General features: G+C 39.0%; 1 protein-coding gene across 2 annotated transcripts in view; it reads left to right on the top strand.

Moving 5' to 3' along the window:
- The window catches only part of EPC2 (enhancer of polycomb homolog 2), a 53,381-nt gene that overhangs the window by 25,260 nt on the left and 11,116 nt on the right, over positions 1–17,005 (top strand). For both annotated transcript variants that reach the window (XM_013957356.2, XM_013957355.2), the window contains exons 3-10: positions 2,058–2,203; positions 3,736–3,942; positions 4,676–4,824; positions 5,064–5,196; positions 8,834–9,025; positions 9,688–9,777; positions 13,674–13,819; positions 13,933–14,276. In XM_013957356.2, coding sequence (XP_013812810.1) covers positions 2,058–2,203; positions 3,736–3,942; positions 4,676–4,824; positions 5,064–5,196; positions 8,834–9,025; positions 9,688–9,777; positions 13,674–13,819; positions 13,933–14,276 — 1,407 coding nt within the window. The remainder of the gene's footprint in view (positions 1–2,057; positions 2,204–3,735; positions 3,943–4,675; positions 4,825–5,063; positions 5,197–8,833; positions 9,026–9,687; positions 9,778–13,673; positions 13,820–13,932; positions 14,277–17,005) is intronic.

Below are 17,005 nucleotides of genomic sequence, written 5' to 3' on the forward strand. Positions count from 1 at the left end.
CCATATGTGAACAGTGGTCAGAGCTGCATGAGGGAGAAGGTTTTTCAAGTGTTGGAGAGTGGAGTGGAGCACACCAGCATGAGGGTTACAGCTCGGGCAGGACGGTTCACCCTGTCTGCGTCTGGCTCGTGGGATGTGCTTTTGGTGCCAACGCTGCAGTGCTCCCAATAGACTCTGCCAGGGTCACATAGGATAAACTGGAGCACAGCTTACTGGACCAGAAGGTACTGTACAGCACCTTGGCATCATTGATCCCAACAGTGATGTTTGGCTGTTCACTGGCTGTTCAGCTGTCGGAAGGGGCTCTTGTGGCTGTCACTCCAGGTACTGTAAGAGTCTCTCTCTGTGTCCATTGCGCAGTCCTGCCTGGTGACATTTTAATGCAGTTTTCCAGAATATTTTTTAAAATTCATGGTTCCATATGAATTTTTATCTCAAAACTTTAGATAGATTCTTACAGATTGCCACTGAAGCAGCAGGACCCGATGTTGTAAGATGTAGTTTAAGTCTGGTATCCTGCTGTTGGTTGATAGAGTGGGTGCTGGGGGTCATGTGTCCCATCAAAGGGGATGCATCTTAAGTGTCTTGTGTCCTAAGTTGTGTGTCTTAAATAAATTTGTCATGCAAATTACATTATTAAATTGCTGATGTTAATAATTCCACTTAATACATAACTATACCATTATATATTATTATTACTAACTTATTTTTGAAATATATTTTGGCATATGTTGATATTGTATCTTTTTGGCTAAGTGTCATCTGAATTAGTACAGTCAAGCACTGCCTCGTTTCACAGCTGAAAATGGTAAGGGATTGCATCTTAGCACTTCTCGGTTGTATCCGACTCTGTGAGTGTGTCTCACCTATTTCCATGCAAAGCCAAGTAGACTCTCTTCCGTCCTGGCGGTGCTTTAAGCTAATTTATTGACTTTGCATTGGAATGCAGCAAGAGTGGTCTTGGGCTGGTCTGAGATGTACAAAGAAGGGTATTACTGCCTTTTAGTTGACTGTCTGGATGTTGTGTGAGAGGACACTCTGATTTGCCTTAAAGATATTTGTTAGCCTTATTCTTTTGGTCCTAGTCTTTGGACCTGGTGTTTCCAGGTCTTCCCTTATGGGTCCCTTCAAAGCATACTAGGAAGGCTAATAGCAGTTTTCCTTAAATTAGTGCTTGGATACAGGCATGACTTAACAGTGTAGGCATGTGATAGGGCTTTGACTTGTTGGCTAATACAAATAGAATATATTTTAACAAACCTTCACTGCTGTTAATACAGTAATTTGTTGACTGAATTATTTGGAGGATTGTAGTTAGTGTTTCAGCTTGTCAAGGCTTTAATGTGAAATATTAATTACACGTAATAATTCTCACTGTTGTACAGGATTTTCTCGTACTTCTTTTTTTTTTTTAAAAAAAAAAAAGGTTTTGCTATGTTATCCGAATGATAATTTTCTTCTGCTTTTAGAAAGACCAGGAGTTTTGCATAAGTATGGAGAATGAATTACGCAGTCTGTAATAAAGATATGATCTTTGCTATAAAGAAGGGAACTTACTATTTGGACGGTATGGGGAAAGAGTCGGGTTCAATGTCTACTGTTGAACTGGTTTTGGAGAATGAGTAGCATTTTAATTCCCACAGGATTGGTTTAGCACTTTTACAATTTCAGTTATACAATCATAAAAAAGTTTACCCTATTAAATGTTTTAAGAATCTAGCTTAGCTGAATGAATTAAAAGTGGGCAATTGAAAGTATTTTGTAACTTCAGTTTAGGCACCTGTTTCCAAGTCTAGGATTTGACTGAAAATTATAATCTTCACTGTTCAGAAACTTCTCCTGGTATTATAGAAGAACTGTATTATAATGGCATTAAAAAGCATTTTTGTTCTTGTGTTTTGTAAAGAGTTATTAAAGTTTGCACCTGTAGTGAGTTTTTAAAATAAATCTGAAGTTTTATTGGTGTTTTTGTTTTCTGATTGAACTACACACTTCTGTATTTCCGTAGTATGTTATTTACCTAACATTTCACTTCTGTGTGTGTATTTTTGTTTCAGCCTTTAATCTGGACAACGAACAGCCAGATTATGATATGGACTCTGAGGATGAAACCTTATTGAACAGACTAAATCGGAAGATGGAAATCAAGCCGTTGCAGTTTGAAATAATGGTTGACAGGCTTGAAAAAGCCAGTTCTAGTCAGGTATTGTACTAGGTTAAGAACTGGATGTTTTCTTTCATTTCTGAGGTTCTGTTGGGGGTTTTTTGGTGTGTTTTGGGGGGTTGTGTGGTTTTTTTTGTTTGTTTGCTTTTATTATCCTACTAACTGGATAAGCGTGTACTTGTGAGTTTGCTAGTATACAGAAATCACATTGTTGTATCTAATCGTCAACATCATAAAAATAGGTGTAATGGGGGGAAGGGGAAAGGATGGGGGGGGGGTTCAAATTCTAATTCCTAACTGTAATCCATTAGTAGAAGATGCTTAAAACATCTTGTCTTACCAGTGTTGCTATGAAAGAACCTTACTGTGATTGGTAAGCGTACAGTTTGGGCTGTAAACACACTTCGGGTGTGTGTGTGAATCTAGATTTTTGTTGCCCTTGGTGCTAGTGGACACTGGCTGAAGTTGAAGTGCAAAGCTTAGGCTTGGGCGCATAGGCAGCAAGGCAAAGCCTTTGCAAAGGTTGGACTCCTGTAGTAGAAAGGTTTTCAGCCATTCCCACAAGTCAGCAGCCTCAGCGTTTGGTACCTTGCACGTTGTGCAGGTGCAAGGAAGGAAGATTTACCCCAGTCTCTATAGTTCAGACTGAGAGGCTAGTTTTCTTGCTTTAAGAGCAGGCCTGTGCTGCATATTTATCCCCTGACTTCATCAGGGTGCTGGTATTTTAATCGTAAGTTGCTGAGGTGCTCCAGGAGATCTTTGTTTGGAGAACAGTCTTAAAGCTGTAAAAATAACTCTTTGGAAAAAGTGCTGTTAACTTGGACAGAATGTCTTTTCAAAGGTCATTCATCAAACGTGAATCTTTCAGTGCGGCCAGTTGGTTTGCTTGGTTTGGGAAGAATTTAAGAGGATCTTGCGAGGATTGAAAAATAAAGGGCTGAGAATAGGGGATTCTAATGTCTCTTGGCCTTTTAGTTCAAAGTATTGGCACACCATCCAGGTTTTTTGTTCTGTCAACCCGTGCCTTGACTTGATGTCTCAAGGACTATGTGAAATAGTATTCTTGAATAGTTGCTCAAAAACTTACACCTGCAAGATAGGGTTCTGAAGGGCAAGTTTGAAATGGATGCAAGTATTTCTCAGAATGGGACAGACATTTTGTTGGGGTCAGAAATCCCTTGCAGGGTCTGTAGCTCTACCTTGATTACTTACCTTGATTTAGTTTGAAGCTATGTGTTAAGAGGCCAAAATGTTGTATTCTCCACATCTTAGAGAGACTTTACAATGGTTGGGTTAAAAATCTCTTATTATGCTAAAGAAGATGGAGTTCGAAGGAGGAAAAAAAAAAAATGCAGAAAAGTTGGCAACTATATTTAAGTTACAAAAACAACTACTGGCTTAAATACTTTGATTTAGATCAATACTTTTTTCTCCTTTTGCTTTCTTGTGCTGAAAAAGGATTAAGTTTATCTGGAAAGTTTAGAAGAAATACAGACATGGGATAACCTTCTTTTTGTCCTTCCACCTCCGCACATACATCTCAGTTGCACCTTTTGAATTTTCTCTTTTAGCTTGTAACACTTCAAGAAGCTAAATTGCTGCTAAATGAAGATGATTACCTTATTAAGGCTGTATATGACTACTGGGTAAGAAAGCGTAAGAATTGCAGAGGGCCATCTCTCATCCCCCAAATCAAACAAGAAAAGAGGGATGGCTCTACCAACAACGACCCTTACGTTGCCTTTCGGAGGAGAACTGAGAAGATGCAGACAAGAAAGGTAACTTTGATAAGTTACTTGTTGGTTTAAATCTTGTTGTTTTAAACTTGTCATTCTAAATCCTGCAGTGCCTAAAGCATTCTGTTTCTTAATAGTTGCAATATTGGATGACCCAGCTAAACTTCAGACTTGTTAAATAATATAGTGAGTTTATAATCCATTGATTTTCTATAGTCAATTTGTAATCTGTCCGTTTTTCTAGAAAGTTGAAAGTCAAACGTCAGTTTATAGATATTGGCACACGAGCAAGTAAGTAACTTAGAGACTTTTTAGGTTATAAACTTCCCCTTTTGTGAAAGTTTTGTATTTGTAGCATGAATTGATTTGAACTAGGAAGTCTGTAATTACTCACTATTTTACATCGACTTTGTACAGATGTGCACTCACCCTTACTGTGTGCAGAATCCAGGTGGAAAAAAGTGTTTTAGGAACCAAATCCTGAATACGTTGTTTTGACAGACTTCCACTGGACTGATTTGGAATCTGAGCAGAGAAAGTATGGAGAAGATGACCGAAGAGTTCTTTTTTATCTTAATTTAAAAAAAAAAATCCATTTTCTTTTGCTTTTATGACTTCATCATCCAAATAACTTACACTTGTGAAAAGTTTATTCCAAGTGTAATCATACGATTCTCTTTAGCAGCATTGTGTAATTTTTTTTTTTGCTAAATTGGTGCTATTTATGCCTCACAGATTATGCTTTTGATTTAAAACTTAATTAATCTTTCAATAGAATCGAAAGAATGATGAAGCTTCTTATGAGAAGATGTTGAAATTAAGAAGAGAGTTTAGCAGAGCCATAACAATTTTGGAGATGATCAAGAGAAGAGAGAAAACAAAACGCGAGCTATTGCATTTAACATTAGAAGTTGTAGAGAAAAGGTAAAATGGCAAATTAAATCTGTATAAAGTTGTTTATAACATAAAGGTTTTTGTTTTCATGTAATAGATTTGGCAGCACTTCCTGTAATTTATTTCTCTGTGGATGCTAGTCTTGAAGGCATCACTGTAAACTTTAGAAAGCTAAAATAGAAGGGGTTTGTGTAGCCTGATGGCAAATGTTTTAAAAATACGAAACGGGCAATGGAAATGCAGGCTTTTCTTGTTTTTGTTTTTTGAAGGTATCATCTGGGTGATTATGGAGGTGAAATCCTCAATGAAGTGAAACTTAATAGACCTGAAAAAGAGATGAGCACAACTCCATCCACTCTTCATAATGGAAATCATCACAAAGTTCAAGAATGTAAAGTTAAGGTAAGCTTTCTGCTGCTGCAAGACTCTGTTGCGTGATTTTTTTGACTCACCGGTGTTCCATGTTTCATCATTCTTCTGGATGTACGCCGCTGCAGATGTTTTCATTGGAAAACTGAAAAGGGAGACTGCCATGCTTCAAGAGCTTGTAGCTTAATGTTTGACTTCTTTCCCACCTAAGTTTTAAAATGATTGGCTGACATCACCATTTGTTTCTTTAAACCCCAACGTTGTAGTAGTCTTCGTTTTCCTTCTCACAGTTCTGTCTCTTTTGTGTAAGGTGGCATAAACACGAACACTTTACATGGACATCAGGACAGTTGTGAAACTTTAAAGTATAGTGAACTATTTTTCCTTTTCCCTTCATTGGGAGAATAGACGTCTGATTTTCTTCAGTTGCACTGTCTGCGAGTACTGGCTGGACCGCAGTGCAAAGATAAAAGTCCTGCAAATAAAGGATTTTACTGAAATTTGGCTAGAACGCAAAGGGATTCTAGACAACTGTTCTGAACTGTTTAAGTGATCCTATACTGGTAGTATTTCCAGGCAGAAGATGACAACTGTTATATCTTGTCAACAGCTGAAAAAGCTGTAGGCAACTAATATTTTTAAAAACACTTGCTGGAATTTGTAGCAGTAATTTGTTATTACCAAGGCTGTACACCTCTCAGTAACACTGAGCAGGAGTTTTTATGCCTACCACTGCTCACCCTGCAGTATTAGGAAAGTAGCAAACACAAAAGGGGGGAAGAAAAAGCTGGACCAGTTTGTGAACCTTTTATTTCTGCAAAGGGATGGAAGGCTCTGAGAGAACGAGCACAGAAAGGTAAGACTGGAATCGCAGTGTGCCACATGCTAGTTATTTTGTCATTCTAAAACTAGCAAAGTTGTGGCATGCTGGACTTCAAGAAATTTCATGCTATTTGACAGAGTCTTCCTCTACTTTTTTTTTTTTCTTGTGTACAAAAGCCCAGTGGATCTAATTTTATTTTTATGATTGGCCTTGTTAGTAAAGTCTGGAGAGCTGATAGTATAAAAATAATTCATAGCTAGAAACTCTGAACCTTGTTTAGACATGGTGTGCAATAGTTTGCCTATTCAACATTTGTAACATTGTAAATATTTAACTTTTTCGTTGAGCTCTCTTACTGTCATCAGTAGGAGAATCTCCACCAAAGGACTACTCACTACATAATATATCTGAAGCTCCTTGTTTAAATGTATCCCAAAAAAAAAAAAATCCCATCTGTAAACATACAGACAAGTCACTGGACAAGGGTTTCAAATTTATTCCACTTATCCAAGTTTTTTATATGACTTTAACTTGTGTTCTTTTCTTTTGTTCTTGTATCATGGAGGAACATGTTCTGCTCAAAACTAAGAGAAGTACATCCCAGGGTACATCTCTGTGCTTCTGTCCCTGCTCGAGTCAGATCCTGAATCAGAGCAGTAAGCTTTTGTATGCTTACCCTGATCTTTCTGGATAACCTGTGCAGAACAGAGTTAAAATACTCTTTTCAGACGTTAACCATGATTCTGACTATTTGTTGGCTCTGGTGGCCTGCAGTTCAAGTAGAACTAAGTGAAAAAGATCAGTATAGCTATAACCAGCTTACAGAAGGTCTGCTATACTTGAAAAATGCATCTAACTTCGTTTTCGGGTTTAAAACTACTATTTCAGAATAGGGTCTTTTTTTGTTGTTGTTTTCAGTTAATAGAAGCAATTAATTTTGCAGTTAATGCCCATAACCTTAGCGTACTGGTATTGCTATTTTTCTGCTTCTTCGTATGACATTTCCTTTAACTGTCACTGAAGCCATAAGTATCTCTTGTTCTTTTTAGGAGCTCTCTCTGCTTTAAAACAGGCCACTCTGATGTAGTAGATAGTCATGTTATATAAGAAAATTTTTTTCATCCCAAGCCATTGTAATGTCGTTATTGTAGTTGAGGTCACTGAACAAGGAAAAAAAGGAAAAAAAGGCAAAGGCATGATGTTCCATTGCTGATGTGACAGGAGGAAAAATGCACTGCAGAGGAGCAATGGGACTCGCTTGCACCTCAGTACTTCTGAGCCTGAAATTCTGCCTGCGGTTCTCCTGCCAGCCCTCCCTTAGCCAGGATCAGCAGCTGAAGGCTGGGGGAAAAGGAGGAGTTGAGACGAGAGAGGAGAGGCGGGAGGATGCCTTCATGCTGTACGATTTCCAGGTGTAGCAAAGCAAAGAGCTGCACTTTAAAAAGCAAACAGCTCCCCCCCCCCGCCCCAAACATTTAAACACGTCTCTTGTTGAACTCTCTCAGAAAATTACCTAGCATGAAAAGGCAACTGCTGCAGTGTCGTCTTGCATTTTAAATATGTAAGAATGTAGCAGATTAGTTGGGGAGCACATCATGTTTCAGGGTGGTGAGACTTTTGAATTTGTTTTCTTAGTCTGCAATAATTGGAGAGCCTGTTTTTGTTTAATGTGTGTATAATACAGATCATGAGCACACCAGAAATGAAGTGATTTTTAGGAAGAAGACTAGGCAGAGGCATGCTGTATCAAATGTCTGTAGCAAAAACAAATAATTAACTTATTCAGTGGTTTCTTAGACTTTTTTAATTACTTGAATCATTTGTGAGATATTATCAGCTCTGAGTTCATTGGTTTTCATTTGCATCCTTGTGACTGGGTGGCTGTTATTGTAGTAGAATTGCACAAGTTAGAATTAAGATGTGTTTTTGAGAAGCGACTTGGAATACTAGTTATTGTCATACAATGCTTGGAAGTAAGACTAGAGGTTTGAAGACCTCTTAAAGTTTTTAATTTAACACCTGCGACACCTAGTGGTCACTAAATTTAAAAACAAGTCTGTTACCTTGATTCTCTTGCGGGGATTTTGTTATGCCTTGCTTTGCACGTCTCCTGTTAGGAAGCTGAGCACCGTTATTCGAGTTAGTTTTGGTCAGATGGTTATTGGCAAGTGGTAATTTGGGGAAATTTAAGAATATCTTTCAAAACTGCAGGGTTTTACTTATAATTGAAAATTGCGCAATTGAAAGTAATCTTCAAGTTGTAAATAGATTTGAAAGCTTTGAGATTTAACACCATCCATGTTCAAGTGAACATTTTACTGTTACCTCAGTTGCTTATTCTAGAGGGTTAATATTAGCAAAATTTACAAGGAAAGAGCAAAGACTAGTAGTGTTAAAGCCCTTTAAAAGTAAAAATGATGTGAGAAACACTAAACATAAATTAGATTGTTTCTTCTGAACAAATTTCAGCAGTTAAGAAAATTGCAAGTGCTTGGCTTACAAAACTGAGATTTCAGGAAATAACTGGAATAGAATGTCTCATTATAGTATGTACCGTGTTTACTACAAAGGATGGAACTTATTTTATACAGTCATGTAGTTGAAAGCATAGTTTTTTGTTAATTTAATAAAGTAGCTGTAAAGGCAGTCACAGGCAAAGTTCTGGGTTTTTTAAATGCTTTGAATAAACTGCTTTTTTCATTATCTGTCTGAAGTAGTTTGCAGATGCTGCATGTTAAAAGACTTTGCAAGACGAGCAGTCATTTCTTTCTAAGGCATGAAAAGAGGAAACGACTAAATTAATTGCATACTTTATTTGTCCAAATACTTTTTGTTTTTCACAAACAGCATCCTCATCATTCATCTCTAAAGGAGGAGGTGTCAGATGTTGTACGTCAAAAGAAGAAGTATCTAAAGAAACCTAAATTAGAGTGTGTGGTAACTCCTCAACAGCCTTCTACTGAGCCCTTGCCTGTTGTCAATAAGAGTGATATTAAACAGTATGACTTCCACAGTTCAGACGAAGATGAGTTCCCACAGGTAACATTTTGTTACAAAATTCTGACTTACAGAAGACAGAAAATTAAATTACCTGTAACTTAGTCCAGCTTGAAAACTTCTCATTTGAACTTTTAATAGTAGATGGAGAGTACCTGTGTTAGATAAATATTTTTATCTAAAAGACATTTGCATAAACTATTCAAGTTTGTTTCCTTTATTTTATAAGCTATGTTTCAGAGAAGCTTTCATTTTAAGGATTTTTTTCTACTGTGTGTCAAAGAATACTGACCCCAAATTAGGATGTTGTCAAACATAACAAAATCTTTCTTCCTAGCTATTTTGTATTTTTAAAATATGTAAACACCTTCTGGTACTTTTTTAAGGCATCTGCAGATGGTCTTTGCAATGGTTATGCTCTAGTTGCTTAGACAAAAGCATGCGAGTTAAATGACCTGTCTTTTGGTGATTGCATTAACATATATTGCCTTTTTTTTCCTCTTTTATGATCCCTTTTAAATATGAGTGAAAAAAACCTGTCAACCTATTTGATTTTACGTTTTGTTTTAAAAAGCTAAGTACAGTCAAAAAGAAGTAATGGCTTTCTAGCTGTACCTCATTAATAGTGCCTTTCAAGTCCCTTAAAACACTTCTTTCAAACATAAATGTAACAGTTGGAAAAATGACTTTGCTTTCTGGTCCAGGTACCCTCACCAGTATCAGAAGCAGAAGAAGAAAATGATCCTGATGGACCTTGTGCTTTCAGGAGAAGAGCAGGATGCCAGTATTATGCTGTAAGACTATCTGTTGTTGGATTTACTCGTTTGCTTGTTTTGTTTTGTGTGTGTGGTGTTTTTTTTTTTTTTTTTTTTTTAATTGACCTAATGCTAATGTAATGTGCTGACTAGCTGTGTAGATGAGGGGAGAGCAGTGGATGTTGTCTACCTTGACTTCAGCAAGGCTTTTGACACTGTCTCCCATTATATCCTCATAGGCAAGCTCAGGAAGTGTGGGATAGACGAGCAGACAGTGAGGTGGATTGAGAACTGACTGAAAGGCAGAGCTCAGAGAGTTGTGATCAGGGGCACAAAGTCTAGTTGGAGGCCTGTAGACAGCGGTGTCCCCTGGGGGGTCAGTACTGGGTCCGGTCTTGTTCAACCTCTTCATAAGTGACCTGGATGAAGGGGCAGAGTGCACCCTCAGCAAGTCTGCTGATGATCCCAAACTGGAAGGAGTGGCTGATACACCAGAAGGCTGTGCTGCCATTCAGAGAGACCTGGACAGGCTGGAGAGATGGGCAGAGAGGAACCCCCTGAACTTCAAAGGGAAGTGCAGAGTCCTGTGCCTAGGGAGAAATAACCCCATGCACCAATACAGGTTGGGGGCTGACCTGCTGGAAAGCAGCTCTGTGGAGAAGGACCTGGGGGTCCTGGTGGACACCAAGTTGACCATGAGGCAGCAATGTGCCCTTGTGGCCAAGAAGACCAAAGGTATCCTGGGGTGCATTAGGAAGAGCATTGCCAGCAGGTTGAGGGAGGTGATCCTTCCCCTCTACTCAGCCCTGGTGAGGCCACATCTGGAGTACTGCATCCAGTTCTGGGCTCCCCGGTACAAGATAGACATGGAGCTACTGGATTGAGTCCAGCACAGGGCTACAGAGATGCTTAAGGGACTGGAGCATCTCTCATATGAGGAGAGGCTGAGCGAGCTGGGCCTGTTCAGCCTGGAGAAGAGAAGGCTGAGGGGGGATCTTATCAACGTGTACAAGTATCTGGAGGGAGGATGTAAAAGAGGATGGGGCCAGACTCTCTTCAGTGGTGCCTAGCGATAGGACGAGAGGCACTGGGCACAAACTGAAACACAGGCAGTTCCGTCTGAACATGAGGAAAAACTTCTTTACTGTGAGGGTGACAGAGCACTGGAACAGGTTGCCCAGAGAGGCTGGGGAGTCTCCATCTTTGGAGATATTCAAAAGCCATCTGGACACAATCCTTGGAAATGTGCTCTAGGTGACCCTGTTTGAGCAGATGGTTTGGACTAGATGATCTCCAGAGGTCCCTGCCAACCTCATCCGTTCTGTGATTCTGTAATAGTTCCTCCTATTCCCGCTTCCAGCATCAAAACTTTGATCGTTTGGTGAATCCAAAGAAAACCATTTTGAGTTTTCACAAGAGTTTTTCTCTCTATGTTTTCCATTTGTGATTATCTGAAAATAACATAATGCGCTGGCAGCAGTCCAGCTCAGCCACTGCTAAGAAGAGAGTGCACCCCACCTGCCCCAAGTTTTACTGGCAAATCCTTTTTCCCCAGCTCGTAGAGCTTGCTAGCTACTAGTTGTCTCAGTTGCCAGACCTGTTGAGAGAACCTACCAGGGGCTTGAGTAGAATCTGCTACAGAAGCAGAGGGGTTTAAGGCGTTAAGATTTTTTTCATGTCAGAAACTTATTTTGAAATCGGTGCAAGCTGTTAAGTATATTGAAAAACATTTGGTTGAGATTGCAGCAGTGAGCAGAGCACTGAGCCTAATTATAGATGTCCTGTCATTATCTCAGAACCATATTGAAACTTCACCAAGCACGTGCTCGGAGACTGGGAGCTGTTGGCTGCAGAGAGCTGGCAGAGATGAGCACAATACTATAACGGGCTTGGTTTTTCTTTGTTTGCCTCGTTGGAGGACTGCTGAAGTTAGATGACAAAATACTTCGGTAATTGTATAGTCGTTAAGGCTGCTTGTAATTCAGTAGAGAAGTCAGTTACTAGGTAGGTTGTTTCACAAGTCAAAACATCTTGTGGAGTACCCACATTATAGCGTTTCTGCTCTAATACTAGATCTCTTCAAAAATATGTCATTACTTTAAGTATTCTGCTTTTTGGAGATTTACCAGTGGGTTATTTAAGATACTAGTTTGTATGCTTACCCTGCAGTTCTGGCATGGCCTCCTAGCTTGCTTATTCCTTCAGTTCATGAAGTGGGATTTTTTTTGTTGTTGTTGTTGCCTGTTGATTGCTCATCTAGTCATCTGCTCTGCTTAGCCCCAGAGGTTTAGCTGAAGCTTCTGACTTGATTGCTTTGACTTTGCGTGTATGGGGCTTTTTTCCCTTAATCTGTAGGAGTTCAGTCTTTGGCCAAAAGAAGTTGAGATAATTAGAATCTCATATTTGATGCTTTTATCTGTTATTTGTTTAGAATCAAGTTATTTAACCGACTTGATGCTAGCCTTTAAAAGAAGGTGAACAAAATAAAATCAGTTTTAAAAAAATGTTTATTTTCCAATGCATACAGCACTTAACATCTTCCTGTGTTTGGTTTCTTCACAGTGCACAGTTCCATGATTAGTTAAGAATAAAAATAATCAGCTGCCAACAGTTTGGGAACTTGCTGTTTTTTTGCAGAAATTTGTGGGGTCTGGGGTGGGTTTGGGTGCTGCTTTTTTTTTTTTTTTTTTTTTCCCTCCCTTCTGAAGCCATTTGAGTTCTAATCATTTAACTCTTTATAAATTGATTTAATCAACAGCATTACTGTTGCTGTAAAGGTTTAACCTGTTCATAAAAATTGATTATTTAAATTAATATTTAATACCAATTACAAAGTATTGCAGATTATACACAGCATTTTCACCTGTAATGATTATCCAGTTCTGAGTTTTATTATAATAAGTATTTTTATGGACTAGTTTAAAAAAAAAAAAACCCTAAGGTAGCTGTGCCCCAGCAAACACATTCTCAAGGTCTTGTAATTGAATGCTGTGTACCAGCACAAAGGCCGTTAAAATCAGCTTTTGTTACCTTTGGCAATACGTGATTTATGAGCCAAGTAAACTGCAAACTTTGGAACTGCTTTTGATAATACTTACTCACTTGGGTTGTAAGCTGTCCAAGTTGGGAACTGTCACTTTGCTTTTGTACAGCTGGTAATTCAGTAGGATCCCAAAGGGACGGACGGGCCTTCTTGTTATTTTCTTTGTCACAATTAAGTGTTAAAAGTACTCTCCTACTTCACCTAAAATTTTGCATTGTCATTTTTAGCAGAAGAGTTGTGCATATGCTCTTAGATCTCTGCCTATTATTTTTCTTAAGCTTATTTTTACAGACAAGACCTCTTAGGCTGCTGACCCTCACTAAAGGGAACAGACGGGTTCCTGCAGGCTAGGCCCCAGCCGGCCGCGAAGCAGGCGGGACACGCAGCCTTTCCTTCAGGCAGTCCTTAGGCGACTCATAGCCTGAAGCTCAGAGCCTGGACGAGGAAGGAACCGCTCCATAGGCCCTGTGTTTTATACCTTTTGTTAAATGATCAAACGAGCCATTATCAGGCAAGAGATGCCAGGCCAGACGGACCTTTGTCTGTTTGAGTAGGACAGTTTTGTACTTATTAGTAGACTGAATTAATTCTGACTTGTGTTTTGGTTGTGCTGTTTCATGGGGGTTTTTTTGCGTTGTTTTGTTTCATGTATAATCAAGCAAAGAGGATATTCTGCTGCACAAATTCATACCTTATTTTTTTTCCACAAAACTTCTAAGTTCTGTCATGAGCTGAGTATATTAGTCAAGTGATACTAATTTGTGCATTTTCAGCATTTTTAATACTGTAACACAGCCTATGTGTATTAAATCACTTAGTATGGATAGTCTAGCTTGGCCGAAGCATATGCTCTAGATTTAGTGCAAAATTGCCTTTTCTTTTTTCTCTGCAGCCTCGTTTGGACCAAACTAATTCTTCATATGAGAATTCGGAATTGGCAGAATTGGACAAGCGGAGGTTCAGGCATTGCCTTACAACCCTTACAATTCCAAGGAGATGTATAGGATTTGCAAGAAGACGAGTTGGCAGGGGTGGAAGGTAAAGTTGCATTATTTTTACTCTTTGTTCCTTTCAAAGCGTATGGGTGTTAGAAAGAGGTAGTTCAACTAATTTTTTTTTTTTATTTTTTTATTTTTGTCCACTTTGATCAGGGTTTTAATGGACCGAATATCTACAGAACATGATCCTGTCTTGAGACAGATTGACCCGGAAATGCTGAATAGTTTTTCAAGCTCTTCCCAGACTTTAGACTTTTCTTCTAATTTTTCACGGACCAATGCTTCCAATAAACGTTGTGAAAACAGACTGTCCCTTTCTGAAATACTAAGCAATATCAGATCATGTCGACTGCAGTGTTTTCAGCCAAGGCTACTAAATCTACAGGACAGTGATAGTGAAGAATGTACCTCAAGGAAACCAGGGCAGACTGTGAATAATAAAAGAGTTTCTGCAGCATCTGTAGCTTTATTGAACACCAGCAAGAATGGCATATCAGGTAGGCAAGGATTTGAATTCATATGGGACTTAAAATATTAAATTCCAGTGCTCTCCTTGGGTCTGGTCTGATAATATCTTCAGTAGTGATGCGTGAAGATGCCCCAAAATACAAGCTAATTATTTTTGATTTTCTTAGAAGACGCAGAGTTTTTCCACAAACAGTCCGTTTCTCCCTGCTTTAATTTCGGCTTCAATACTGAACCTTGATAAAGTGGCAGGTACTGTGTTGAGTAACACGAAGGTTTTGCTTGTATTTAAGGATTGCTTATACATAAGCACTGAGTCTTAAAGACATTTATTGGTCTAACCTCATTTGAGAGAAGAATGCTCTTTATAAATGTAAAAGCAAAGTAAAGCAGGGTGGTTTTTGGTTTGGTGGGTGGGGATTGTTTGTGGGGGGGGTTGTTTGTTTTGTTTTCTCAAAATATCTCAGTACTGAGCTAGTAAACATACTGAGCAGGCATGAAGAAATTGGAAAACCGTGTTTGCTGTTGATACCTGTCACGATTGGAATTTTGATGCTCCTTCTGTGATATTCCTGAACCGCTCTTTGAGACACATGCAAATCTTGATCCATTTCTGGTACAGCAGTTTTTAGGCCTGGGATGCTGCTCGGGGAGCTGTAGGATTAATACCGCTCGAGTAACGTGGGTGTGTGGCGTTTGGATTGGAGCTGACTTGCTTTCCCATTAGCTCAGAGCTCAGTTAGGGCTTGGTGGCTTCTCTCTATAAATGACTGTTATACATATCAGTCGGGGCATAAAGATTCCAAAGCAGTGCTCTCAATTCACTCTAATAAAGTACACTTAAATGAGTAAAACTAGGACTTTCCAGTCTTGTCCCAAATTATCTTGGGCACCTGGAGAGAAGTAAAATATGCTGAACTTCTCTGGAGGCTTGCTGTAGCACTTTAACACCTTATTTCCTGGCCTTTTTCATTTAGCCAGGTGTCAAAAATCTAATCTTTCCTGTTGCAGAGTTTCTGTTAACTGGATCATATCATGTGTCTTCATCTGGTAGCACAGTTGATGAGCCTTTGCCCCAGAACGTTGGGGCATATTCCATCGTGGCTTAATTAGCATCCCAAGTCTGCTGTGGAACTTTGCCAGCGTTCAGGATCTTTAAAATAGTAATGTGGAGTAAACCTCTGAGTGCTGTTGAACTTTGCCTCTCATGCAACTACCTCAGATGTCCAAGGCTGGAAGAACAGCTTTTCGGTTCGTGTTTGACAAATGCTGATGATGTGCCGACTTCAAGCTTTCAAAGTAAAAGTGCTTGTCAGCCATACGATCCCCAGTGACCCTTACTAAAGAAGTCATTTGCCCCAAGAAAGCCATGTGTTTGGCATCCGTGGGTTACAGCATATTCCATGATCTACACTCCGCACTCGTGGGCTGAGTCACCCGCAGTGCAGAGGGGCTGGGGACCTGGTCCAGGCAATCATTTACCAAGTCATCCCGCGGGAACAGGGAGAGGCAGGTAATAAAGCATAATCCTAATAGATGCTGCTATTCATCAGACTCCAATCTGATATGTGTAAAATATATGATGGGATTTTTGTGGGCTGTATCTTAGACCACTGTAAACGTTATAATTTAAGAAGCGTAATGCCTTTTCTGTTTACACAGGAGTAATTATTCGATATTTGTTTTTGTATCCTCTCACACTAAAACTGTGGTATGTCTAGCACAGCTGTGCATTTAGGAAGGATAATGTAAATGGCAGAAGTCGAAGGCAATGCTGTAGGTAAGAGTCAGATCTTGCTGGCTGTGCTGTAAGGATTGTCATAAAATCAGCAGCCATAGATTGAGTGATAGGAGATTTTTGTTCCTTTTGAAGGTGATCTCTAACTCTCTTCATAGCAAGCCCAGCTGTCTTTTACCATTCAGATTTATGAGCCGATTGCTCCAGATGAGCAAGACAGCAGTTGAGAGAGAGAGGGCTTTATAAAAAACAAAACAAAAAACCCACTCTTGTAGTATCTTCACATGAATATAAAATCTATGCAATACTATTCTGATCTCTGTAGACCTTCCCTCCTTTTCTTGTTTTTTGTGATTTGGATATAGAAGCTACACTAAAGTTGGAATAAAACCTCCCAGAACCAAAAAAGCTTAAGTGAGCAATCTTGCATCACTTGCTTCATGTATTAGGAGCTTTAATTACATAATTTTTAACACTGCCACTTTTTTATACTAGTAAAAGAATGTACAGTGCTTTAAATGCTGATTAGTTGGGGATATGCCAAAAGACATCTATTACCAAGCATCTACAGGCATCTGAATATTCTCCCACTCTCTTGCATGTGTAGAACTTGGGTATTGTAAAACAGGATAATTGGATAATAGGCTGATCCTGAATCCTGTAATTAACTTTGCATGGATGTATACCGGTGTGTCTCTCTAAAGTCAGTTGCAAGGTTGGGAATTTAATAACAAACCTGTGTAGAAATTCATGGATAGAAATTAAATTTCCTGAAGACAAAGGCAATTTTCTTTGAATTATAGTTTTAAAAGATCATCATTAACATTTCATAACATCAGTATAGTACTGACATATGCACAGAATATTTCTTACAACCTAATATTTTTTACACATGGTTTCTTTTTAACACACAATTTATTTTTAGCTATAGTCCCTGCAACCTTTCTATTGTTCTTTCTCTCGTGAAAGCTTTAGCACAAGAACACTTTCTAATGTACGGAGGGAGCGGACATAGTGGGCAGC

Source organism: Apteryx mantelli, chromosome 6 (assembly GCF_036417845.1).
Source record: "Apteryx mantelli isolate bAptMan1 chromosome 6, bAptMan1.hap1, whole genome shotgun sequence".
NCBI lineage: Eukaryota > Metazoa > Chordata > Aves > Apterygiformes > Apterygidae > Apteryx > Apteryx mantelli.